At 35.9% G+C, this 27,393-nt stretch overlaps 3 protein-coding genes across 3 annotated transcripts; 2 read left to right on the forward strand and 1 right to left on the reverse strand.

The window, feature by feature from the left end:
* Window positions 1-117: 117 nt before the first annotated feature.
* sympk (symplekin) lies at window positions 118-12,892 on the forward strand. The gene is made up of 27 exons (XM_055149779.1): window positions 118-283; window positions 579-701; window positions 1,136-1,201; window positions 1,564-1,617; window positions 1,758-1,831; window positions 1,905-2,031; window positions 2,502-2,751; window positions 3,746-3,916; window positions 4,515-4,754; window positions 4,943-5,091; window positions 5,245-5,395; window positions 5,938-6,124; window positions 6,538-6,688; window positions 6,982-7,217; window positions 7,545-7,626; window positions 7,702-7,815; window positions 7,894-8,041; window positions 8,596-8,756; window positions 9,188-9,296; window positions 9,376-9,476; window positions 9,885-9,975; window positions 10,054-10,155; window positions 10,631-10,818; window positions 11,741-11,917; window positions 11,996-12,079; window positions 12,315-12,452; window positions 12,609-12,892. Exons 2-27 carry the CDS (start codon window positions 621-623, stop codon window positions 12,750-12,752), a joined length of 3,576 nt encoding a protein of 1,191 aa, XP_055005754.1. The 5' UTR covers window positions 118-283; window positions 579-620; the 3' UTR covers window positions 12,753-12,892.
* A 1,962-nt stretch (window positions 12,893-14,854) lies between these two features.
* Window positions 14,855-17,863, forward strand: zgc:136439 (uncharacterized protein LOC678627 homolog). Its single transcript, XM_020925441.2, has 8 exons — window positions 14,855-15,167; window positions 15,585-15,674; window positions 15,757-15,836; window positions 15,914-16,029; window positions 16,823-16,920; window positions 17,038-17,106; window positions 17,198-17,256; window positions 17,727-17,863. Exons 1-8 carry the CDS (start codon window positions 14,976-14,978, stop codon window positions 17,845-17,847), a joined length of 825 nt encoding a protein of 274 aa, XP_020781100.1. The 5' UTR covers window positions 14,855-14,975; the 3' UTR covers window positions 17,848-17,863.
* Window positions 17,838-22,087, reverse strand: asnsd1 (asparagine synthetase domain containing 1). The gene is made up of 4 exons (XM_020925440.2): window positions 22,008-22,087; window positions 19,928-21,379; window positions 18,767-18,948; window positions 17,838-18,204 (listed from the first exon to the last, which is right to left on the reverse strand). Exons 2-4 carry the CDS (start codon window positions 21,320-21,322, stop codon window positions 17,958-17,960), a joined length of 1,824 nt encoding a protein of 607 aa, XP_020781099.2. The 5' UTR covers window positions 21,323-21,379; window positions 22,008-22,087; the 3' UTR covers window positions 17,838-17,957.
* Between the last annotated feature and the right edge of the window lie 5,306 nt (window positions 22,088-27,393).

Genomic DNA, 27,393 nt, shown 5'->3' on the forward strand with positions numbered 1-27,393 from the left:
TAAATTCATTAGAATGAAACTGTAACCCATATAATCCTTAATAGATCCAAGATATAATCCCTGTAAGATCCAGCAGATGGCCACAGAGCTGTACTTTACACACATTGGATCTTTTTCTGCTGGGGAAGAAGAACGCAGACGCACCGCTCTTTTAATCAAACATGGATGCTTTCACAAAAATGAACGGGTTTCTCATTAATTGTGACAAATAAACATGTAGTGAACTTGTACAGAAGTGTAACCTGCATCTTTTTCTGTTGCTCTGAGAAATCTACACTTTAAGCTGTGAGTAGCTTTCTTAATTCTATGGAAAAGTGTAGAAATTTTAGTATGCTAACATTAGCATCTGGCTATGTCACAGGTATTCTGCACTATCTTATATTAAAATGAGTTTTGATTATTATGAAAGACATACAGTTTAAATAATTTCATGCCCTTAGATGTATTTTAGCGATCTTGTGTGACGGCTAATGCTAAAACACCTGCTAATGATTTGTATTACTAACAATATCATAAACTATTTGCATATAAAATTATGCATCTATACGTGTTGTGATTTTATAAAATTTGCAATGAACAGATAAACCTGCCAAACGGGATTTTCAGTAGACAAATTCAAGATGAACTTCATAGAGGAAGAAGAGGTCTCCCAAAAAGCGAAAGTCCCCCCAAAGAATATTGACATGACCACCAGTGAAAAGGTATGCCGTTTTTCCAAGCAGTATTTCTTCAATCTTTGTCAATACAGCTTTTAATATCTTTTGAGATTTACAAGTAAAAAAAAAAAAAGATTAAAACCAAAGTATATAGCCTTTGAGCTAAAAACAGACTTAAAATGAAGGCATGTTCTTTTTTTTTTATATTGCAAAAAATCCACATATCCACAAACCTGATTCTTCTTTGGCCTGCAGTAGCGCATACTCTTGCTCCTCTCCATGGAGAATATTCCAAAGTATGGAAAATGCATAGAAAGTGTACCTCAGAGATTGATAATTAGGCCAAAAAAAGTCTTATTACATTTTTAAATAAGAAACAAGGTACAAGGGCCCACACATGTGCCCTTTGAATGATAAATAAAGTAGGTATGTTGTGAGAAAAGTTTCACTTATATAAGATTTGTTATATTTCTTTGTAGGTGGTGGAACTTCTAAATCAAGCAGCGCTTATTCCCACAGATGAAAAGCTGACTGTGCTCAAACAGGTATGCAATTTGATAAGTAATACAACTAGCCATTTTGGATACTGTTTATTTGGGGAATTAAATTACATTACATTAAATTAAATTTAACTTTATTGTAGACTAATGGGGCATTATTAAGACAGAAATGGCAGCAATACAAAAAAAATAATAATAATTATTAGTTACCATTTAAAAAGACAGCCATACCAGTGTCTCCATGTCTTGGTTTGATTCCATTACACTGAATCTTAAATTTTGCAAGTGACAACATGCCACTATACATATTATGTAATTCATCTTGCCATTTTTTGTACCGTTTATATGTGTTGTCAAATTGCAGTAATTTGTTATTTTTAGGCTATTAATTATTTCTTCTTTTGCAGGTCCAAGAGCTTATCATCAACAAAGACCCATCTCTTCTTGATAATTTTCTTGATGTAAGTAAAGGCTATGCTAAATTCAGTCAGTGTAGATGTTTTATTAGGTATTCTTAACAGTTGAATTGGTGAATCATTTAATTAACACAGTAAATGAAGAGTAGATTTCATTGTATATTCTTTGCTGATCTGTCCAACAGGAGATGATTGCATTTCAAACTGACAAGTCCATAGAAGTTAGGAAGTTTGTCATTGGGTTCATTGAAGAAGCTTGGTAAATTATGGTGTATATTTCAGGTATTCTTAATTTAATTTTTCAGACCTAATGCTGTTGATTTTGTTTATAGTAAGAGAGACAATGAGCTCCTCCTCAGGCTGATTGCTAACCTGAACATGCTGCTGAGGGATGACAGTGTAAATGTGATAAAGAAGGGCATCCTCACACTCACACAGCTCTACAAAGTCTCTCTACAGGTAAAGCATTGCCTTAAGTACCTACCCTAGTGGCAGGTTTGTGTTTGTATTTTTAGGGCTACAACATGTTATCATGCTGAGAATTCTATTTGCCATTTCTGTTTTTCAAATTTCACTGTGAACACATTTAGTAGCATGACTGAAATATGGACTGAAATATTCGGTTAAAATAAATACTAAAATCTCATTTCAAAATATTTTTGTAGAGTTGCTCACTAGAGAATTAGCATGTTTCTCCATAAAATATTTGATCATTATTTAGTTAAGAAAAATCAGGTAGTCATGCAGAGCTCATGATCTGGAGATGGGTCCACACTGCTATAAATATATTGCTCCAGCAAAATTGAAGTATGGGTGAAAAAAGTGTGCCTTCACCTTAACTTCTTAGTTCTCATGTTGATATTATTTTTCTTATATTTTTGAGTTTCACATGTTTTGATATAGTATGATTTGAACATTTCTCACTGCAGTGGCTGGTGCGATCTAAAGTAATCTCGGAGATGCAGGAGGCATGCTGGGACATGCTCACTAATATGAAAGGAGAGGTGCTGGAGTTATTGGACTCTGAAAACGATGGTGTCAGAACTCATGCCATTAAATTCACTGAGGCTTTGATCATCGCCCTGTCTCCACGGACACCAGAGTCAGAGGTCCCCAAGCGGCAAGAGAATGACATCAGTTTGGACAAAGTACCCAAAGACCACTCCTACATCCGCTATGGTGAGGTTATTTCTATAGTCTAATTTTTACGATTACGCTTTTGGGCTCAGTTCAGATATTGAGAGATGAACTATTATTGTACCAATATTTGAATATACTTGCACATTCTAGTTTAGTTAACAGGCTCATATTACACTATTATTTTGGTCTATGTTATAATGCTGTTTCCTCATCAAAAACATACTCTGAGGTGCAGTGTGTTTCTTTCACACAAACCCTGCATATTTAGGTCTTCTGTCATGAGTTAATACAGCAAGTGCTACACTGTGTTTTCAAACTCTGTAGATAGTCACCGAAATCATTTAGATAATTTCAGCTCTTGAATTGCCATTGTCTGCTTACACTGGTGTATGAATGTGTGTGTGTGAATGAGTGGTTCTTTGTTATAAAGTGCTCTGAGTGCCCTGAATGTGGAAAAGCGGTATAAAAAATCTGACCATGACCAATTACTCAAACATGTGTAAATGAGGTATGTTGATGAGGTAACAACATCTTAACATTTCTTGAAGAGTAAATTTTGAATATAGGACCTTGAAAGTATAAATGTAAATGTGAACCAAGACAAGACTAAAAAGAAGACTAAAGCGAAACATAAAATAATTGAAATCTACAATTACAACTAAAATTTTACTTTTTCAGATTGTAAAATATTGTTGACAATTAGTAAGTCTTTGGCGTATATTGTTATCCATATGGCAAAAAATATGACAATATAAAGAACCAAGAGTGCAATTGGCTAATATTCTGATGACCCTTGTGTCCAAGACTACAGCCTAGTCTGAAATTAGGCCTGGTTTGGTCATGGAGCAATTGGATAGACTTGTGTTAGTTTGGCTTAGTACTAAAATTACTATTATTTTAGTTTGTATTTGAAACCTGCATTTGCCCTGTAATATCTTTCTGCAAATATTGTTTAAGCAGATTCTATGAGGAGGAGCTTGCTGCCAGGAGTGCGGGGTATAATTTTTGTTTTTGTATCTGGCTCTGTCCTCAGATGCTCTCTGTGAAGAGGGGAAGACCGCTCTGGAGAAGCTGCTGAAGTTTATGGTGCACCCGGCCATCTCCAGCATCAACCTGACAACAGCTCTGGGCTCGCTGGCCACAATCGCCCGACAGAGGCCCATGTTCATGTCCGAGGTGGTACAAGCCTACGAGACTCTGCATGGTGAGTGATATTGGACACAGGTAATTAGGGTTTTAGGATGAGGGTTAGCATGTATTATGATACTTTACTGTAATTTGTAAAAAATAATAAATAAATGAATAGTCAGCTATAGTTTTGGGAACATTTTTAGTTAGAAATTGTCACAAAAAAAAAGTAATTAGCAATTATCTAAAAAATATATTTAAAATATACAGCAAGGTCTTAATAATGGTAGCATTTTAATGGGGACAAAAAAGTGGAGTTTCCATTCCATTCCAGATAGTGACCAGTACTTAATCCAAAAAAATTATAATATTTAGGCAATTACACTTATTTAAAATGCTATGTAGATTACCAAAGTGAGTTTGGTACAGAAGTGTGGCACATATCATATCAAATTGAATAGAGTAATAATTGAGATTATAAGAGCAACAGTTATGTGTATTTGAATGGATGTCAAGTTGGGGCTGTGCAATTAATCTCAAATCCAAAATAACTAACATACTGCATAACTAATACGCTGCCTCTTTAATTACAAATAGTATTACAGTTCAAAGTCACATCAACCCTGCTCTTGTTATCATGTAATAATTAGAGATTTGCCTTTACCTGTTTTTAGCAAACTTGCCCCCCACTCTGGCGAAGTCTCAGGTGAGCAGTGTGCGCAAGAACCTAAAGCTCCACCTGGTGGCCGTTTTGAAGCACCCGTGCAGTCTGGAGTTCCATGGACAGATCAGCACTTTGCTTCAGGACCTAGGAATGCCTCAGAGCGAGATCGCCCGCTCCACTCCTGCCCTCCGAGAACAACGCAAACGCCCCCGACACGAGCAGTACACAGAGGGCAAGAAGGTCAAGATCGGTAAGCAGGGAAGTTTATTTAGAAGATATTATTAGAAGATAAAGATCGTGAATGTTGTTTTGATAAAATGAAAATTTTGAATATTGAGTACATTTTAGAAAGACAAAAAAAAAAAACAGTTGATAATAAAATCCTAAATGATAAAATTGATCCACTTGTTTCACTTACTAATCATGTGTATTTTTCAGAGCCAACCCTGATAGATGAGGATGAGGATAAGGAGGAGCCCCCCCCTCCTGTGCCCAAACCTGCTCCTGCTCCAGTCGCTCAGTCAGCTATAGATCTCACAGCAGAGTTCTTGCGCCCCCTACTGACCCCTGACAACGTTGCCAACCTGGTAAGTAGAAAGAAAGGGCTGAATAAATCACTAAAATTAAAAAATGGGCAGCAATACAATGTTTGCTATAGGGCGGGGTGATATGGAAAAAAAATAATCAAGATTTTTTTTTATTGATTTTTCTGAAATGCCTTCTCCCCTGTTCTCCTCCAGGTGTTGATCAGTATGGTGTACCTACCTGATGTGATGCCCGCCTCTTTCCAGTCCACATACACGCCCGTCGAGTCTGCAGGCACAGATGCTCAGATCAAACATTTGGCTCGACTCCTGTCCACTCAGATGACTGCTGCAGGGATTGGTCCAGGTAAAGTTTAATAATATACCACAGTGTTTACAACAGACTAAGGTGGTACAGGCGAACCATATTTGAATAATTTTATGAAGTACTATCTTTGGAGTACAAATTTCGTTATACAAAAGGAAAGATTTAATAATTAAATATAGTTATTCTAAATATATAAACAATTATATAAATAATATTATATAATTATATAAACCATAAACTTGAATATTTATGGGAAACACTGATGCTATATTTATTAATGAGATTCAACTTAAAAAGTTACTTTAAAATATTTGTGATTATGAGTAGACTACTAGTATATATTTTGATTAGCTTTGTTGGAAAAATATTGAATTTGTTGATTACTTTATGTTCATTCTGTTTATCTTTTTTACTTCAATGCTAAAAACAAAATCAGACAGAACATCTAATGACTCAATTGGTCAATTTCAGAAGTTTTTACATTTAATTTAGTTATTCATTTTGTAGTATTATTCAGTTAGTTATTAAGAGTTTACTAAAGACTTGTTGTTTTTTTTTCATTAAATATTTGTCACTTTTAGGTCTTGAGCAGTCCAAAAACAAAGAGACAGCAGAGGAAGAGGGCAGCAGCAAAGACCCTCTGATCAAACGTAAATCTCAGATGATGGTGCAGAACATTTCTGTGGTGGGGGTACACACGGAGAAAACACCTGAGATCCCAGTGCTAAAGAGGCTTCCTGAACCCATTCTGCCCTCTGCTCAGACCAAGTGAGTCCAAGACAATATAAAATATATACAACATACTATACTGTGGGGATAAACCCTCATTATTTGGTTCATAATTGAAACCATTATAAATAAATAGTTATTTAGAGTTAAAAATTAAACTGCAGAAAAGACTAATCATCAATTTTGTGATTTATGTTTTAAAAGCCACTTTAGTAACAGTGACTGCTCCAGGTTTTATGTAGAAGAACAAATGCCTGTATCTTTCAGAACAGAATTTATTTTTTGATAATTTATTATGTAATCATTCTATCTGAGTTGTCAAACGTAGTAGTTACTAAATTATGTTAATGATAAAAAGGAGCAAGTTATGCTGCTTTTATTCTGTTGCTTAGACTCTAGATGATCAAATTGTACATGATGTCAAATGTTGAAATGTTGTGATGTTTAAACAGAATCTCAGGTGCGAGTGGGAGGAAGAAGGTCTTCCGTTTGTCTGATGTGATTCAGCCTCTGACCGACACTCAGCTTGAAAGCCTGTCGTCTAAAGCCGTCAGACGCATCCTGCACTCAGAGAAGTCCATCGCCCAGAGCGGCATGTCCCAGGTATACAACTCAGATTACATAAGAAAGCACATTGACTGTATGTAGCAATTATTAAACAATTCATTTTTATTGTTTAACACTTGATGCTAGATATATTTCATTCTGTCATTTGCTATATTTTTACGTGACAGAACTTGAAAAATTGCATTATTGTGATATTTCTTTTGTAATTTGCATACAAATTGTATGTTGTACAAGGTCTATACTTTAAGGAGATTTTGAATGATATGTCTTATCTTAAAGGTAATTATGTTTCTGTATCATATTTTCACTTCGTCCCATTCCCTCCTCAGGTTAGAGTGAAACTGTTGTCCCGTCTGGTGACTCAATTTGAGGGAATGATGAAGGGGGACGTCCTGGATTTTATCTTGGAGGACATCCGGACTCGGAGCGACCTGGCGTTTTCTCTGCTCTATCAGGAATACACCACATATTTAAGCCAGATGCCCTCCGGTCTGCTCGACAGCTATGATCATTGTCTTTACACTCTGCTGTCTGGGCTGCAGGAGAAACCAGAGCAGAGGGACGGGTGAGGGAGGACTCTAATTCACTCTTAGTAATTATATAAAGAACAATTAGATGTATTTTGTATTTTAGGATAGGATGATAATGCACACATTGTGAGATGGACCGTTTGTTACTACTACTGCTGTTATTGACTTGGATACTCTTGGCCAAAAGACTAAACTAATATAATGGAACTGATCCAGCAAATTTTCCAGTGTATTTTTCAGATATCTGATAGCACTGTCTGCACTGGTGTATCCCTGTATTCTGTGTTCTAAATCAAAAAAATCTTGTAACTCGATCAGAGGAATGTTGTTGTCTAAATTTTTTTAATGTATTTTCTTTTCAGACTTTTCACCAAACTGGTTTTAGAGGCTCCAATTATTACAGATTCTGCTTTAGAAGTCATACGGCGATATTGTGAGGACGAGGTAAATATACACTTCAGTTAAATACTAAAAATCCATAATTGTACAACAAACCAATGTCAATGTATTCTGTTTTAGTCTCGAGTTTATTTGGGAATGACTACCCTAAAGGAATTGATTTTCAACCGGCCTTCACGGCAGTTTCAATATCTTCATGTGCTTTTGGATCTTAGCTCACATGAAAAAGAGAAAGTAAGAAGTTATATCTATCTTTAAAATGTATGGCATCCACTAAGCACAGTATTTAGTAACATTTATTATGCATGTTAGGTGCGCACAACAGCCTTAAGTTTCCTGAAGAGAATGTATGAAAAAGAGCATTTGAGAGACTACATTGAGAAGTTTGCCTTGAACTACATGCAGCTCCTGGTTCATCCCAATCCACCCTCTCTGCTATTTGGGGCTGACAAAGACACAGGTATGAAATATGACCTTACTGAATATTATTTGTTTAGTAATAGTGTGATTAAGGTATTAGAATGTGTTATAAGAAAGTTAAATTTCTCTAGCAACAAATCCTGGTTTGTGCTTGCATAGCATAGGTTTCTCATTTATAAAAACAAGAAGTAATGACCATCTTCAGGGAGCATTTATTAATGTTCATTTTACTAATATCTTGTATTGGTTATTTGTATTACTATTGCTACATATAAATACTACTACCACCATATATGTGTACATTAATTGAAATAATGGTTATAACTGGTAAAATTGCATTTATTGCACTACCATAATATAACCAAAATGCATATACTAATCCTCAGTAGAAGTCAGCAAAGTATGGTTTTGGAACTGAAAGAAAAACATTTGAAAATGTTTTTGTGTTAAATGGCTCTGATTTAAAAGCCTGTCTTGTCTGTTCAGTGTATCTTTTTGTAACTTTGTATAACTTTATGAATGACAAATCTACATCATTTTTTGACAGCCTTGATTTACTTGATCCCTGACCTATAATTTGTATTCCTCTTTCAGAGGTGGCTGCCCCCTGGACAGAGGAGACAGTTCGTCAGTGTCTGTTCCTGTATCTTTCTCTTCTTCCTCTCAACCATCGTCTGGTCCATGAACTCGCCGCTGTTTACACTGAGGCCATTGCAGACATCAAACGCAGCGTCCTCAGAGCTATAGAGCAGCCGGTACGTTTATAGAACTATATAGAGGTACAGAGATGTTTTTGTATTATATTTGCTTTAGTTAAGATGAAAACTAGGTATGACTGGAGGAACATTCTGAAACCCAGAATCAGTAGTTGTGTATTTTAATAAGGTTTTTGATCTTTTGTCATAACCTTTTCTGCTGTTTAGAAATTTGAAAAATACAGTGATTTGTTATGTTAGTAAAGGATCACAACTAAATTCTTAGACCAACTATAAAATACTACATTAAATTGTAGTGATGTAGTGTTTTTGTAATGCTTTGTTAGACAACTATGATGTTTTAAATTGAAATTTTATGAATTGTCATTCCTTTAAAAAATATAATGATACAATTTTCTTGCCTTTTAAGGTGATAAATGCAATCTTATTGGAAAAAAAAATAATCAGTAGTCTCCTTTTTTTGTTTTTAGATTCGTGGAATGGGCATGAACTCTCCTGATTTGCTGTTATTGGTTGAAAATTGTCCAAAAGGAGCTGAGACACTTGTAACACGCTGCCTCCATATTCTCACTGACAAAGGTAATGAAAACTTAAAAATAATTATTCTTATTTCACCGAAAAAGGTCATTTAAAAAAACTATTTGTTGTTTCTTTTTAGTTCCTCCATCTCCAGAGCTGGTAGAGAGGGTGCGCGATCTTTACCACAAGAGGGTGCCAGATGTGCGCTTTTTAATCCCAGTTATAAACGGCTTGGAAAAGGTAAGCAATAAGCAATAAGGCAGAGTGAAAAAAGTGAAAAAGTTGTATTTTAAACTAATGGCTCCAACACAAACCTATTTTCAGACTATGGCCGATCTAAAATCAAAACGTGACTAACCAGTGATACTCATGGTTAAAGACTGTTTTTATAATTAATTTTGCAAAGTGGGTCAAAATGACTTCTTTTTACTTTTTAATTAAATATTAGTCTAGTTAATAGACAGATGTAGAAAGGAATAATGTTGAATGTGTAATAAAAGGTTTATTCATAGTCACTGTTTTAAACTACTACTATGTACATTTATGCTGGTATTGGTAGTGTGTTGAAATTATTTACTAGAAATAAACTGAAATAAATTTGAAGTATACTCCTAATTACTAAATGCCAAACTTGTTTCTTTTTCTCAGAGTGAAGTTATCCAGGCCCTTCCCAAGTTAATTAAACTCAACCCAATTGTAGTGAAAGAAGTATTCAACCGGTTATTAGGCACACAGCACAGTAAGTTACTCACATTGTTTTTGTCATTGAAAAGTCTGTGTTAGTGCTTGGACTGGTTTAATATCTGTTGTCTTCCAGGTGAGGGCACTTCATCTGTTTCTCCTCTCACTCCTGGAGACCTGCTGATTGCTTTACACAACATCGACTCAACCAAATGTGACATGAAATCTATTATAAAAGGTCAGTAGCTGTGTTTATTTTGTCGACTAACATATTTCATCATATGTTTGTCTGTATTATATTTTTACTACAGAATAAAAACTATAACTAAAATTAAAACTATTTAACTTAAGATCCTAATATTTATATTTCATAATAATAATAAGCCAAAATTAATAAAAAGGATGAGTGGAGACTAGTCCTAGTTCCATTTTTCAATTGCGGAGCACCAAGCCCTCCTTACCGTTAGCAGAAATATTTTGTCTAAAGCACAGCCCACAAGCCCACCTCAGTCATCCCACATGACAAATCTCCATAAATATACTAAAGCATTGTACAAAACTGTACACAACAACTTCAGAAGATGCACGCTGATTGTGTTGTAACAGCACTCTGAAAGGGAAGAGCCAAAGCTTCAAAAAGGAAATTGAAATTATAATACATTGTTTTCTGTGAATGTAGTTAATAAAATGTTTTTCTTGTATTATTTTTCTAGCTACCAACCTGTGTTTTGGAGAGAAGAACGTTTATACCTCAGAGGTGTTGGCAGTGGTGATGCAGCAGCTGATGGAGCAGAACCCTCTCCCAATGCTCCTCATGAGAACTGTGATCCAGTCTCTCACCATGTATCCCAGACTGGGCGGCTTCGTCATGAACATTTTATCAAGACTCATTGCTAAACAGGTTTGTACCAAAAATTCATCTTTACTTCAATACTGCTGTCCAGACAAGCTAAGTAGGTTTGCCCTCTATGAATAGAATAAGTCATGTTAGATGTTTTATATGTAACGCTTATAGATTGAGTTGATTTTAACTTGTACAGAGGAGGGATAGTGTGGATATAACTGATGTAAATCTCCCATCCATTTTTAAAGATACAACCATCTAACCATCTATGTGGTAACTCATTTCCATAACACTGGTTTTCAGTCCAGAAAAAACTAATAATAATTGTGCTTATATTTTAATGGGCCCATATTGTGCTATTTTATTATCCATGTTATAATGTTGTTTCCTCATCAAAAACATACCTGAAGTTGTGTTTTGTTTCATTCACACATGGTTAACACACAAACCCCGCATATTCTTCTCTCAAACAGAAACACTCCACCTTGTGATGTCATTTGGTAATACAGTATGTGCTCCACTGTGTGTTTAAACTCCATACAACTTCACTACCACCATTTGAATAAGTTTAGCTTTGTAATTACCAATATTTACTGAACAAAAGATAAGCGGTAGCTGTTAACTTGAAAACTACTGCTTCACAACATCAGAAGATGATACAGAGCATTTTGAGCATTGAAGATATAGATGAACTAATAATGCAGGATTTCTCAAAAAACATTAACACACCTTCAGGTAAGTTTTTGATAAAGGCTAACAAGATTCAATGTGTAATATCGGGCCTTTAATAACTTTGAGATTATAGAGTTTTAGGAACCAGATTTTAAATTAAATAATAGGTCTTGTGGTCATAGCTGTTTAGATTTCCCTCAAGCTGTCGAACTTGTAAAAATGAATGGGAAATTTACTTCTGAAATTTTGATGTAGGCACTGTTTAAAATTCATAGCATATTAACATTTGCACATTATTGTCCCTTAGGTGTGGAAGTACCCTAAAGTATGGGAGGGGTTTGTGAAGTGCTGTCAGAGGACCAGACCTCAATCCTACACAGTTCTTTTGTCTCTTCCTCCGGCTCAGCTCAGCAGTGTGTTTGAACGCTGCCCCGAGATGCGAGACCCACTACTGCAACATGTGTTGTCATTTACTCCTCACCAGGTACAGGAGAAAAATACTTTCAATACAAATGAACTTTTTTCCAAAGTGTTTTATTTACATGTAATTTCTGTGAGACAGCAAGCCCACATTCCTGCATCCATCATGGCTGTTCTGGAGGCGCATAAGAAACCTGAACCCAAACCTGTGGAGCCAGAGAAAGAGGTAATAGTTATTCATGCTTAATAAATCTGAAAAATATTTTAAGTTACTGTGTGCAAGTTTATTTGTTTTTTTTTCACTAGTAGATGGCAGGTGTGAAACCTGTCATCATCTAATATATACTGTTCAAAGCATCAGCCTTGGCTCTCAGATTTTGAGTATGAGATGGGGCTCTGTGAAAAAGAAAAACGTTAACTCCATGCATTTATACACTAATAAATGCGTGTATCTTTTCAAGATTGAACCAGTTCTTAAACCCGCCACAGCAGAGCCTCAGTCTACCTCGATGCCTGAGCCTGAACATAACGAACGTCAGCAAGAAGAAGAGGAGCCCATGGAGCAGGAGGAGCAAGAGAGTGTCAATAGAGCTGGACAGGTATCCCACAATACAATACAATACAACACAAAATAATCTACAACTAGTATTGAATGTAGATATTTGTTGCTATTTTTTTCCCACAATAAAACTAAACTGTCAGAAAATGCCTGAAATTTTCACAGACTTGATCTTTTCTTATTTTTTATTTATAAGATGGAGACAGCAGCAGCTCAGGAGTCTGCCTCTCCTCACCCAGAGACAGAGGAACCAGTGGACGACACACATCCAGAGCCCTCGGACCCTCAGCAGGGAGGGCAGGATGGAGAGGCAGAGAATGGCGATGAAGTAGAAGAATAATGAATTTATGTTAACATTTCTAATCACTGTATGTTTTCCTGTTGGGAATCCTTTATTTTGTATTTTGAAAGTGAATAATGAAAGGGGAATTTATTCATTCACTAAGCTCTTGTTAATAAAACAACAAACTATGGCTCCAACTGCTTTAATTATTAAGGGAAAATGTGGTTCAGGATTTTTATTGATTTATTATAGAATTTTTCAGATAGTGTAGCCTTTTTTTAATCATCAATGCATTAAGTAATTAATGGTTTTCTTAAACACAACACAAAACGGGTAAAGATAATGTATTAATTAGAGCCCGACCGATATATCGGCTGGCCGATATTATCGGCCAACATGGGCGCCTGGAGATATGATATGGGCCGATATTTCACGTGGGCATGTTATACCTCGTTATAAATCTTAGACTCTCTACATTATGTTCATATAATCCAATTTATAGACAGATAAATGTCCTAATATGTGGCTCCGCATCAGTATTTATTTGCGGTGTAATTTGTCTGTGTCCGTACTGTCCCTGAACACACCCCCAGAGTCACGTCACTTCACTCACGTGCTATTGTTTACACCCGCAGCGGTGCGCAACACTGAGATTATATTCTTTTTACGGACAATCGTCTTGAGTCTGGATTAAAAGGACTTTTATTAGTGCAGACTTGTGATGTGAGGAGGAGCCTGTGTAAGCAGTGAGTGTTGGAAATATGTTAACTTTGAAGCTAGTTAGCTGTTAGCTGCTGTAGCTCCCGCACATAAACAGGCTGTTTTCTATTGGCCTATTGTAAAGTGACTGTATTGTCCGTATATTTCCCACTGGACCTGCATTGATATGTAAATGAGCTGTGAATAGACGTGTGAATGATCCACATTTATGCATATAATTAATTACCGCGGTGCGCAGCATTTACGGCTAAAGGTTAATAGCGATAGTTTATTTTCTAGCTAGGAGTTATGGGTCGGTCGCGATCGAAGCGGCTCTTAGAGCCGACTCTTTGAAGCGAACAACAGGAGCATGTTTCTTATTGGGAGCCGTGTTTTCTCTTTTTCTCACTTTTTCTCTTCAAGCCGCTTGTAGACCCGTAGTTTGACAGCAGCAGCGGCTGAAAACGAAACTTTCAGAAATATGCGTGTGCATAGGATTTTTTTTTTTTAAAAAGTGCATATTTGGCTGCAGTTCAGCATAAAATGAATAAATCAGGACTAATCTTGGTCTTGAGAGAGAGATAGAGACCAAGTCCCGACACTCAGTCCTGGTTCAGTTCTGGTTTAGTCCTGTTTCACACATGGTTTAAATCTGTTTTAGTCCTGGTTTAGTCCTTTTTCAGTCCTGGTTCAGTTTTAGTTTAGTCCTGCTTGCAACAAAACAATCTCAGGAGTCGCTTTGGAGCTGAAAAAGCCAGCTGCTTTAGTGAGCCGAGCCAAAAGAGCCAGTTCTCCAAAAAAACACAACTGGAATACCCATCACTAGTAGCTAGAATGTGATGCAAAAATGCCATTAGGCCAATCTACTGTATGTAAATATGATGTAAAGAGTCAGAATAACAATAAATGTTGCCTAAATAAACCCAATTTAGAATCCACTAGAGCCAAACCTAAGTTTTGTAAACAATTCAAGATTTACAGTGAATTTTTACATCACTAAATATATCGGCGATTATATCGGCTATCGGCAGCGCCAACTCCCATTATATCAGTTTCATATCGGCCACAACAAAATCCATATCGGTCGGGCTCTAGTATTAATCTATAATATACTATAAACATCTGTCTTTCAGGAAAAAGGTGGGTAAAAAAGTAATGTTCAAAGAAGTTTAGCATTTTTTGTTATTCACTAAAATGTAATTTGAACAAACCCATGAACTGGTGCACTAACAATAATATCTCCAAGCTATAAATTAGAAATGTGCAAAATATAAACTAATTGTTTTTTTGTTTTTTTAATACAATACGGGGGTGGTTTGCAGTTGATTATACAGGAGAACAGAAAGAAGAAACCCAAAACTAAACAAAAAAAAACAACAACAAGATAATACCATAAACTAAAAAAAAAAAAAAAGTTAACTAAATGAAACAGGAAGTGTGTCCGTATTTGCATCTCGCGATATTTTAGGTCAGCTGTGCCGAAAGTTACATGCTTATTTCCAGGAAGCCTGTCGTTCATTCATCAAACCTTTTCATTTTTTGTAATAATAAAGACAAAATATATTATATATACTGACCACAATGAAAGCCGTGATCCTGGCCGCTGGATACGGGACCCGGCTACAGCGGGACGTGCTAGCGGACAGTAGCGGGAGATTCGCTCACCTGGCCGGGGTCGCCAAGCCGCTGCTGCCGGTGGGACACTGCGCTCTGATCTCCCACTGGGTCAATGCCCTGACAGCTTCTGGATGTGTGGACTGCATTTATGTCGTTGTAAGTTAAGGTGTTCAATTGTTCTGAAGCTGCCCTGTGATTTAAATTAGATCAGACTGGTTGTATTGACTAAATCGGGACAAATATCTTATGGTCAAGGATTTAGGTCTATATGTGGCCATAACTACAGAACTGGGTCGACCACTCAAATAGTAAAAGTGGGGCATTTTTCCCAATTAATATTGCTAGGAATGCTTATGTTATCCTTCCTAAAAATGTAAATCTAACTATTTTATACCTTTCATATGTCATGAGTGAAGAGATGTGACAGGGACCTAAGTAGCTGTGCAGTATATAGACTTTCTGGAGTTGTTAAGTGAACTGTATTTTTTGTGCCTATTCATGTCTGTTCAGTAGTTTTGTTTTAAATGTATTTATGAACAATTTGGTTTGAATTTTATGTCTCCCACTCCACAGACTAATGCTCTTTATTGTGCTGCATTTGAAGAGTGGGCAACACAGTTCTCAAATGTTAAAATTATAAGTGATGACACGAGAACCAATGAGGTATGTCTTACACGTTTAAGAGATCTGTAAACAGTGTATTAGTGAATTTCAGCTTAACTAAACTCCTATTTACTGCTTCTAGGAGCGCCTGGGGGCTGTGGCCTGTCTCCAGCTTGCAGTGAAACATTTTCAAATTAAAGATCATGTTATAGCGATTGGTGGGTAAGTGGTAGGAATTCAGTAACTTATGCCTATAACTAGATCTAAACTTATCCCAATAACATTTCTACTTTTAACAGTGACACACTTTTCAAAGAAGATTTCAGTCTGACTCAAGTAAACAAAAGATTTCATGAGCTTCAAGCTAAAAGTGAGGACAGCTGTTTAGTTCTGTCCTACCTGTGCAAAGAAGAGGGTGAGTCTAATGTTACTGCAAAAAATTAAAAACATTATCAGATTCAGAGGTACAAAGTCTAAAGTCCCATATTACACCTACATCCAGTGTTTACTTCATGGTAGATATAACTATTTACATACATTTCTATTAAATGTAAACTGCATATGACAAGTTTTAAGTTTTCCAATCATTATTTGGTTTGGTGGGATAGAATCTGTGGTAAAGATACTAGTTTTACATCAGTTAAGTGGTGGTTTGTGAAAAAAAGAAGTTGTGAAGAAAAGTTAAAAAGTAAAAAAAGATAGAAAGTTGCGCTGAGTTGTGGCCATACCAGCTTGTCAAAACCTGATCTCGTCACTTGGATGAGAGACTGCTGGGAAAATCAGGTGCCACAGTGGAGCATCAGTCGCAAAAGTTGTCATTGTGTCATGTGGCACTTCAACTACATTTTCTAGTATGAAAGTGATGTGTGCGTGAGTGTTGGTGGTGGTTAGAGGGGCCGATGGCGCAGATTGGCAGCCTTGCTTCCTTCTGTGGCTACAAATTGTGGAGTGAATGAATAATTAATAAAAAACGCTATGTAAAACTGATGCATTACTATTATTTTCTAAAACACAATACCTCTACTTAAGTCAGCAACACCAAAAATTCCATCCCAAAATGCAGGGACAATTTATGCATTAGGCATTGTTCAGTTTAAGCATTTATTTAACAAAATAAAGTTGTCATTTATTTTTTATTCGTCTCATCATAACTATTGTGTAATTTAAAATGAGTAGTATAACCGGACATATGCACTTTAACGTTTCAGAAACACGTAAATATGGAATCCTGGAAGTTGATGACGACCTGCGTGCCCATTGTATGAAAGAGAAGCCCCTTCCAACTGAGACCACATCAAGAAGAGCAGTAAGTAATCTAGAGGACAGACTCAAACCATAACCTCATACGGGATATTAAACTTTACAATAGGCATTTGACATATTTGATCAACTTAAATCAACTAACCTGTACTATATTTTGCAGTGTCCTTGTTATTACATGTTTTCAAAGAAGAGCTTGTCTCTATTAGAGGTTTTTCTTGAGGAAAAGAAGGTGAAGGCATCTATCGTCTTTTAACATAGACAAAAAAAAAAAAAAAAAGACTTACCTAAACTTTTAATCTCAACTTTACCTTTTACCATAGACTGCCCCAATAGAAGAGAAAGATGCACCTGGAATCTTTGTGTCTTGGATAATTTCAAGGTAATGTAACTTAAAGCCTCCTTGCCAAGTAGATAAAGAAGATGTCATACTGGGGAACATTCATGGCAAAGCATTAGCAATAACATCACAATGGAAACAAGCATGTAATAGATCCTCCAGTTACATAATACATACAGTACAGACCTCCAATTAATATCTATCACTACATGTTTTCTTCTAAAAATATATTTATAAAAAGGCATGACCACCTTCCAATTAGAGAACAATTTACTTAGTTTCTTCATACTGATTTGTCAAACCACCTTACATTTTTACCATTTTTGTACTGCAATACAGTTGAGGAAAATTGTTCAGTTCTTAAATTCTTGTCCCATAAATCCCACCCGCTAACAGGCGATGGAAATATAGTACTTTTCCTTATTTTTGTACAAGTTTAATGTCAAACTCTGTCCATTATGTGGGTTGCACTTGTACTACTTTTATTAACAGTGTATTTACTTGTTGTTTAGGAAGCCAGTGTACGTCTATCCAATCTCCGGTCGTTTTGATGTTGGGAATCTGCCCTCCTACATAGATTGTGACCTTTACTTCAAAGAAAAATTACAAGATGTTCAATCCTACATGATCTAAACACATTTTATTAGTAACTGTCATAATACCCAAAAACAAGTAAATATTTTTATAATCATGTTTCTATTTTTATGATTCAATTGTGCCTCCTTGATTGTAAATAAAATAGTTTATCCAGTAAGAAGTCTTGTGCACTTGTCCGATGCCTTCTCGCGGTTGTCCTCCATTTTGGCGATACGGGAGCCGAACTGCATGGCTCTTTTGGGCAGGACAGAAGACTGACCCAGGCCGAGATGTTTAGCAGCGAGTCTCAAAAGCAGTTTCTCTCCAACTCCTCGAGGAAGAGACAGATCAGCCTTAGTCCAAACAGGAAGAGAGTTCAGAAAGCTCACCACATCCTCATCCAAGTATGGGAACCTTTGGAAGATAAATTAGACATGGTAAACATGTTTAGACTGCTTCTTAGTAAACCAGACATTTATGTATCTGCTCTAATAGCTTGAGGGAGCATTAACAGCTAATAAAAGACTAAATTATGAACTGCTAAACTAGTAGAATAATTCCTTGCATTTAATTTCTGTGTATGTTTACAGTGGTCTAAACTACACAGGCTTTGTGATTTGATAATGGCAACTACTCAAATTAGGATTTTAGTTTTATTTCGATATATACTGCAGTCCTACTTGGAAAGATACAATATATGATGCTGTTTTTGTTGCATATAACAGGGAAATGAAATAATTATACTTAGTTGAAACATGTTTTTCTTTCTAAATATCTATGAATCTGAGGCCAAATGTATACAAAAATACAGAGGAATATAGAAAAAACAGTTACCCATTTGAACAAAGTTTTATTTAAAAAGACATGCTAAAACTAATCTCAGCTACCAACAGACTTCGGTTTTCTTGCCAACATTGAATGGACTGAGCAGGTTTCTATTTTACACCCGCTAAAAGTGACAAAATGTTCCTCTAACCTGGCCTCTTTGCCGTGGTCTCCAATCACTCTGTCGTCTCGGCCCAGGTTCCTGGTGGAGATCCGGTTCAGCTCCATGGACAGTTCTTCCAGAAGTCCCTGAGGTCCCGAGGTCTTAAACCGGACTCTGTGTCTGGAATACCCCGCCAGCTGCTCATCAGCTCCAATACCGGTCACAATGATCTATACAGAGAGAGAATGAAATATCTTTTCGGGTATAGGCCATTTTGAAGTTCGATATATTGCTCTAAGTAAATAAAGATAATAAACAATAATATTGAAACTAATTTATGTCACCGACATAAAAGCCCAAGAGCAGATTTAAACCACAAAAACCATTCCAAATGTACAATATTGTAAAAAAAAAAAAAAAAAAAAGAGCTGCAATAAATAACTAGCAGAAGGAAACACTTAAGTACTTTGTTTGGATCTGTATTGAGTCATAGAACAAGTAATTAAGTCAACCTTTTATGGCTTAAAAATAACCAAACCCTTCCCAGTAGTGCAAATATGTACGCATGATAAATATTGACCCTAAAAAAATATTTACAATATTTAATATATTAGTACATAGATATAGTAATTATCTTGACAGGCCTAATGTCTATTGCGTGTAAGATGGTACCATATGTAGAGTTGTGTAAGATGTAAGATTTACGATTGCATATTAACATTTGAGAGAACACTGAATCAACAAATACATTTAAAAAGTGTAATTGAAAACATTCAGGTACAAGATTCTTCTGTAGAAAGAGAATATTTTGTTCTTTGCAGAGGATATATATTATCTAAAATAACTGCAGTCTTTGTGATTTGATAATGGCCATTTTGATTTGATAACAATATTTCATGACCACAACTATTTCACTGCATGTTTAACTAGAACCAACAATTAGGGAAGAATATTTAGTTAAAGCTTGTATTTCATTCAACTATTGCAAATAAAAAACCTGCACATCTGAAACAAATCCAGGAGCATAAATGCAGTTTGAAGAAAAGTACAAGGTTAGGCAACATTAATTTTTACAACTGCAATTAAAATTTCAAGTTTTTTTTTCAGTTTTGTGTGTAAATCTGAGGATTTGTAAATACATTGTGGTTACACATTGACATTTGCTAGTCTTTTATGAATGAAATAAATGCAAAAATAACATATGCTCACCTTTGCTTTAGACGTGAAAGGCCTTTCCTCACTGCCCTCTCCGATGACCCCTCTTCCTCTCGCTGCGAACCACACGGCACATCCAATGCTGTCATCCAGCACCGTCTCCAGGGGGTAAACCAAGTGACAAATCCTCTCTCTCCTCATTTCCTGTAGCTCCTCTTGTGTTATATTGATCTCCACAAAATTCCACTTTCTCCTCGGATTCAAAACTTTCAATTCCTCTAAACCAGCTTTCCCAGTGATACGATCTGGTACATTGAATGGACCAGTAGCTGATTTCGGTTCACAATTTTCCATATTTGTATTTGCCGTTTTATTTTTATGCTTTTTCGACTTGTTCCCAGCTACTTTCTGTACTTTCGGCTCTTGTAGTTTGAAAGCGACATTAAGTAGATCTATTGGCTCGTGGACTGGTATGTGACGATCAGCCAAAGCAGTTAAAATCATTGAATCTATACCTCCTGAAAATAGTATAGCAACATTAGCTTCATCTTTAGTCAATGACTCAGCATCTCCAATAAAAGGCAATGACTGAACACGCCGTCTCACTGCTTCACTTAAAACATCAATTAAACTATTCACTTCACTTGTTTGGTCGTAACTTGCTAGTAGTTCTGTTAAATCCTTACTATCTAGATGATTTTTAGATTTGATTTCATCTTCTTTTAATGTATCCTGTAAAGACATGTTCAGTGGCCTGACTGGTGACGGTATGACAAGCCTTGAGTAGTTTGTAATAGCAATGCATTCACGGTGGACTGTTTCCCATGTAGTTTCATCATTTTCAACATTTTCTGATGTCTTCCATGGATATATTTCAAATGTAATACCTTCGCTGATTGTTTTTAGGTCAATTTTGTATAGACCAATAGATGGGACCTCTTTCCAAGAATTATCTTCCAAATTATGAGCTGCTACAGATGATAAAGTGAATGTTTTAACCGCTGGATCAAATTTCCACAGCAAACTTCGCCTACCAAAGAAGTCTCGTCCAAACCAGAGGTAGTCCCCGGCTTTTTGGTAATAAATGAATGCCCATGGTCCTTGTATAGAGGAGAAGACATCAAGTATTTCAGATGAGCTGCTACAAGCTGCTAGACGTTGAGAAAGAATGGTTGTATCATTTTCTTTTGGGGTAACAGGCAAGCCTCCGAAAACCTCCCCATTCCACAATAGGACATTTCCAGAGCTGTCTTGAATAGGCTGAGGAGTTAGCAGCCCTCTCATATGAAGAACATGAGCTGAAAATAGACATTGGTAACAACAACCTGTGCCTTGAACAGTGAGATTTTGGCTGCAATTTGGTCCTCGCTTTTTTAATTGTTCATAAACAGCTGCATTTGGTTCAGATGGAGCAGATGAAGAGCTCAGCTGACAGAAAATCCCACACATGGCCGGTTAAGTTGAACTAGATATCTTGCAGTTCTTTCTTCATGATATCCAGTTCCTCTGTTGGAAGGAAAGGTCAAATGTTTAAAGGTTTATAGAAGGAGTGGGTAAGTTTGTCAGTGTCATGATAATTACTATATTAAAAGAACAATACATTTTTGGGCTCAATATTTATCGCCTGAACGTTTTGTTTGCAATCATTTGTCATTTTAGTTGTAATACGATAAGATTTGAGCTGTGAAGAATTGAATAACTTCTATGGCTAATTATCAGTTCATTCTGCTATTTGATAATTGCAGCTCAGGCCTTTTAATAATACTTATCTGCTTAAAAAATGTTATAATCTTGCGTTATTGTCATTGTCAGTGGCATAATGCAGTTTCAATAATATCATTCATTGTTATGCATCATCTATTTTGATTTTATCAAGATTCATGTACTTACTACATTTATGCCTTTAAGTGCTACATAAAGTCACCTGCTTGTTCTGAGAGTTCATACTTCTCTACGATTGGTTAATTCCAACCGGCATTAGCCTTAAGTCTGAGCAATAAAAGATTCAATGAGGAAAAGTGTGTGTTTGAGCATAAATCTGTGAGATCATGATTCAGTTATTATGAACATATTGCTCTGCCATAGTTTATACAGGACTGTAAATAACAAACTATTTAAATAGATTAATACTTACTTTTACATGAGCTAAGAGTCTGGCTTCTGTCCGCAAGGAAAAATATGTTGCTGTTACGCTGTTGTGTGTAAACTTTCTGAGAACAAAGGACAAAAAAAAAAAACAGCTTTCATTATCATTCAAATAAAGCTTCACTATAAATAAGTGAACAGTGATTTTTCTAGAAATCAAAGGATATAAACGGAAGTAGGTAGTGGGAAGTAGGCACGGTACACAGTCACATTTTTTCAAGGCACTCAGAGCGCTTAATAAGGACCCATTCACCCATTCACACACACACACACACACTCTCATACACAAGTGTACGCAGGTACGCAGGTAGGTTAAGTGTCTTGCCCAAGGACACAATGACAGTATTCTTCTGTGGGAGCTGGAATCACACCACCAACCATTGATGTTTATGTCGAGAGTGGGATTCTTACTGCCAGCCTTTGGATCAGTGGACAAACGCTCTACCAACTGAGCTACTGTCGCCCAGGAAGGGCAGATTTTGAAGATAGAATGATATTTAAACAACCGAATCAAACTTCATATGTGGAATATAGCCAATGTGCCATGTGAGACTTTGAGACTTGCCCTAAAGTTACAAGTGTATAAGTCAAGATAAGATTAAGAAATAGATCAGAAAAATACCAAAAATACAAGTTTACTCTAAGACGATAAGGGTAGAAGAACTGTGTGCTGTTACTGCAAACTGTTACAGAAAAACTGTAACATATCTAGTTGTCATGTATTACAGATATTATTACACTTTACTTTTATTACATTACACTTCAGTATGGATACATATTCAATTTTACTCACCCTGCCTTTCTTCAAATTGGACAGCTCGTCAATGACAATCTTTTGTTCTTTGATCTAAAATAAACAAGTAAACATTCTTATTATTTTGGTAGATAAAACTTCAAAAAGACAACTACGCTTAGCTTCTGTCATCACAAACGTGTTAATTACGCGACTGATTCTACAGTTCTACCTTCTTATTCATCTCCTCCTTCAGTGCACTCAGTCCTTCGTTGTTGTCGTCGGTGTTTTGTGACATTTTGTTGAAACGTAAAGTAAAAACAGAGCACTTGTTACTGCTGTGTAGCCATTAGCATAGTTAGCATCACATGTATTGGCAAGTGAAGTAAAACACTTCCGGGTCTAATTGAGGACTAGCTGCACATTACTGCCCCCTCCCGGATAAAAGTGTGATATCAATGTTTACTGCTGAATGTTCTGTGATGCTTTTATATTGTAATAATATATGATAACGGTCTGTTATGGTTAAATCTTGTTGTCAAAGCATATCCAATTTCTTTCAACCTCAAAAGAAGATTTATAATGATCAATCATTTTATTTTAGTAGGTAAATAATAATAAATAATAAGCATAGCAAATATTGGCAGCAAAAAGCGTCACTGTTAAAAAGCTGATTTAAGGTCTGGTACGAATAGTACTGATCACATTCAACTTTTGTGAATTCATCTTTTGGATATTTCTTATGAGAATAATTCAATGTAAAGCAGGGGTCACCAAACTTTTTTCTCTGGGGGCCACATTATTGTGACTGTGATGGGAGGCCAGGGTCAGGTAGGCTGTATAACAGAATTGTATGACCCAGACCAAAATGACACCAACAGGCCTCATTGTGTAGTAGAAATGACAAGCCTGGCACAGGCATCCACAATACTCTATATCAACACATAATTCCTGGCACATATTTGTTTATCGTTACTGGTGGTTTGCAAAAGTACTAAGTACTTCACACTTTCTTTTAATTTGAAATACCACAGATATTCCATTTCTTTATTTTCTAATAACAATAAAATCAAAGGGAAGAAATATCAAGGGAAGAAACTGTCAAGGTAAGAAACATCTGGTGATTGACAGAGGTAAAGGAGAGTGGAAAATAACAACTTGTAGGTAGGCCTGATGATGCCAACAATAATAATATTAATAACAATTGTATTAATAATATTTGTGTGCAGCACTTAATAAAAATCAAATAAATAAGCCTGTACATACAAAAATAATAATTTTTAAAACGAGTAACTGATCAACCTGCCAGCTCTTATATCTATCCAGGTGAGTATTTTTAGGTCAAGGTGAAATGAAATGAGCAGTAGGCCATTTACAGGTCAAAACTAAAGCAGAACAACAGAATAATGGGAATCAAAATCAGTAGTATATGTAAACAGGTGATGAAAATTCTGTGGCAAATTCTGTGACAAATGTAAACATGTCATATAATTATTTAAATATAAATATAAATACTTCATATGAATATAATTTTTAATTGAAAAAATCAACAAAATACAAGATGCAGACATGTTATTATTTGCCAAAAAGTAATAAAAAAAATAGGTCATGATAACTTTTGAGGCTTGCAAGTTCAAGCAGTGGGGAGCAGAGGGGCTGGGGGGAGATGGACAAAGCTGCCTGACAGGCCTTAGTTTGATGACTCCTGATGTAAAGCAATAAAGAAAAATGGTTCTTGCCCCCCATCTAGAATTATGGCACCGTCACATTCTAGGATCTGAAAGCCCACCCAATACGATATATTTACATCTTGAAATAATAAGCTCTATTAATTATTAATCATTTGCTGATATAGGCTATGTCCCTGCAAGGATATCATACCATAGGTGGCCCACTGCAATGCATAAAGTTCCTACAATATATTGCCAACTATAACATGTTTTTAATGTGGAAATATTTATGGTTCTGGTTGTTTAATCGTTAGACTCCAATCCCACAGATGAAAGGAGAGAGTGTGTGTTGTAAAGGTTTTGCAAGACAACTTTTAAAGGTGACCAATGTCATCCTGGGACAGTACTTGGAAAAAAGCATTGTCATCCTGGGTTGTATTGGATTTGTTTTATCATAGCACTACTCACTGAACTTATTATTCAGGCTTAATAACTACTTAATTAATACCCTTTATTTGATCATTCTTGATAAATCAATTAAGTCTTGATTCATGCTTGGTGTTATTACAACGTATAGGGCTGCAGTCGATTAAACAAATTCTTGGTCAAATAAAGACATGTTCTGCCAGTTGATTAGATGACTAAAATGGGGGCACGGCAAAAGCTCTCAAAAGTATTTCAAATCTCAATATATCTGACCCAAACTGCATTCACAAGACTACACCTGCAAACAACAATTTATGCTAAAAAAAGTACTAGAGAACGATATATTTATATAAAGACAGATTAAACTTTTGAATCATGAGTTTAATAAGCCTGTTTTACATATAAATATCAACAAAAATACTAAATTTATACTGATATAACTTACTATCTTCTCATTTCTGCTGTTGTCCTTTATAGATCCTTATTGTATAAATAAAATGATAAGTCGACGACAAATTTTGGTCAACTAAGACACCATCAACCGATTAACAAAGTGGTACCATAATTGCATTAAATATTTGTTGTTATTCTATATCTACAGATGTCTAAGTTTGATGAGCTATTGTGTATTTGAGTACATAGAAAAAAGCATTGTCATCCTGGGTTGTATTGGATTTCCCTTAGGAAAGTTGTCTTGGACACAAGAGACAAACACACTACACTACAAGCACATAAAACCTAGATGATTAAAGTGCACAATATCCCTCCCCATAACAAACAAAAATGTCATTTCACATGTTTGACTATTCTGTATTTGGCTAAAATGATCCAAATGTTGATCTGTCCTCTGTTGTATGTATCCAGGTGTGTTTGATCACGTGATGGTCAGCTCTTTCTTGTGTTCTCTCATGTTTGTTCACTGGCCTCTGATGCACTGAAACATGAAGTTGTATCGATCCATGCAGCTGTCCCATGTTTACTCTGCCTAGAAAATGAACATGTGATTAGGGGAAACGTCGCTGCCAAAGTAACCAGTATAGTCAGTGCACTGTGCTATGACTCGAAGGTTAAAGAAAAATGCATACAAGTATTTTTTATCTTGTAGTATTCATTAAAGGTCCTTTACCCAATTTTCTCTCATATATTCAAGCCATATTACCGGTATAGTCTTGCCCCAGCACAGATGTATTGTATGAGCAGCCCTTGAGATCAAAAGGTCCTCTAATCATAAATAAATTGTCAGGAAGTGCACGTTAGCATGTAAGATATTATTAGTATAAAAGTTATGAAAAGTGATCATAAACCCGCTTGCTGTAAACTCATTACACTCTTCATCTCCGTTCCAAGCTGATTATTAAACTCAATAAATTATTAGTTCAGGGTCAATATTGATATAGAACTTTAACAAGCAATGGTGCCCAAGGTTGTTGTAGAATAAAGGCATGACGCTGGAGTTCTAACATAGGAGAAGTTTATTGACTTTATCAATACGGGGTCCAGCACCCGGAGACATGAGCAGTCCAGTGCAGTCCAGTCTGGCTATGCTTCCGTTGTAGGAAGTAATATACCTCTGATTACACAGACTAAGACAACAATATCTGAGCTGGCAGTGAGAGCTCTCAGTACAACACAGAAATATTTTTTTTTACAGTACAAATAGATAAAAAGACAAATACAAATAGAGAAAAAGTACAATCAATATTAGAGTCACAATATAGCAAGACTGGATATGAAATAGTATTTGATATTCACTTCTGCGCTTACGATTCTAGTGTGGTGTTATATTCATTTCAGTTCATTTGAAAGTTTTATCTTTGATGCATCACTCTTTGTTTAGGCTTAGGTAAACTGACTATACTGGTTCCATCTTGTATTTTTAGTTGAATAGGCAAATTGAATAACAACCCAGACAAATGTAGATTGTACCTAATTTAAATGGAAAAGCAATTTTTTACATTTTTAATTTGACAGATTTTTTGACAACAAAATCAAAACATTTTGCTCTAACTTAACAAGGCTAATATCACTAAACACTGCAAAAAAAGTTGAACAATTTAGAAATCCTCCCTGCACCATCTCATAGTTTACAACTCCCTGAGCTTACTACACTCCCCCATTTGGAACTAATTACATAGGCACCTATTTGAAACCATGCCGTGACAAAAGACTTGTATGGGCCTTTTAGATCAGACAGTGGCATTATAAAGCACTGGTCTACACACAAAAAGCACAAACAGCTTACAGTGGTACTATTATTACTACTTCCAAACTGCGGCTCCTACTATTAGTGGATATATATGTCATTAGACGGTTAGACGACTTGTGTCACTTTGTGGTTTGTCTGTCCAAGCTGGGATTTCTTTTCAGGTCCTCACAGTGACAACAACAACCTGTGTTTACCAACTGAGGGCTATATTTGTAACTTCCAGGACAAAAATATTCGAATGAGTAAGCCCCAGTGGCCTTAAATGGCGCACATTCACAAACCAATGGGATATAAGAGGGGTAAAGGGTGTCTTAAAAGATGAATTATCTCAATATGTTGG

Source organism: Boleophthalmus pectinirostris, unplaced genomic scaffold, assembly GCF_026225935.1.
Source record: "Boleophthalmus pectinirostris isolate CB_2022bp ecotype Guang Dong unplaced genomic scaffold, ASM2622593v1 HiC_scaffold_1, whole genome shotgun sequence".
In the NCBI taxonomy this organism is placed as follows: Eukaryota; Metazoa; Chordata; class Actinopteri; order Gobiiformes; family Gobiidae; genus Boleophthalmus; species Boleophthalmus pectinirostris.

Bases quoted from the DNA above. Each gene is read 5' to 3' on its own strand.
- sympk (XM_055149779.1), top strand. From the start codon at position 621: ATGAACTTCATAGAGGAAGAAGAGGTCTCCCAAAAAGCGAAAGTCCCC. The intron at 6,689-6,981 runs GTATACAACTCA...TTCCCTCCTCAG, and splicing joins CCCAGAGCGGCATGTCCCAG to GTTAGAGTGAAACTGTTGTC. The intron at 7,627-7,701 runs GTAAATATACAC...ATTCTGTTTTAG, and splicing joins GGCGATATTGTGAGGACGAG to TCTCGAGTTTATTTGGGAAT.
- zgc:136439 (XM_020925441.2), top strand. From the start codon at position 14,976: ATGAAAGCCGTGATCCTGGCCGCTGGATACGGGACCCGGCTACAGCGG. The intron at 15,675-15,756 runs GTATGTCTTACA...TACTGCTTCTAG, and splicing joins ATGACACGAGAACCAATGAG to GAGCGCCTGGGGGCTGTGGC. The intron at 15,837-15,913 runs GTAAGTGGTAGG...TACTTTTAACAG, and splicing joins CATGTTATAGCGATTGGTGG to TGACACACTTTTCAAAGAAG.
- asnsd1 (XM_020925440.2), bottom strand. From the start codon at position 21,322: ATGTGTGGGATTTTCTGTCAGCTGAGCTCTTCATCTGCTCCATCTGAA. The intron at 18,949-19,927 runs GTGAGCATATGT...CTCTCTGTATAG, and splicing joins CTTTCACGTCTAAAGCAAAG to ATCATTGTGACCGGTATTGG. The intron at 18,205-18,766 runs GTTAGAGGAACA...TATCTTCCAAAG, and splicing joins GACCACGGCAAAGAGGCCAG to GTTCCCATACTTGGATGAGG.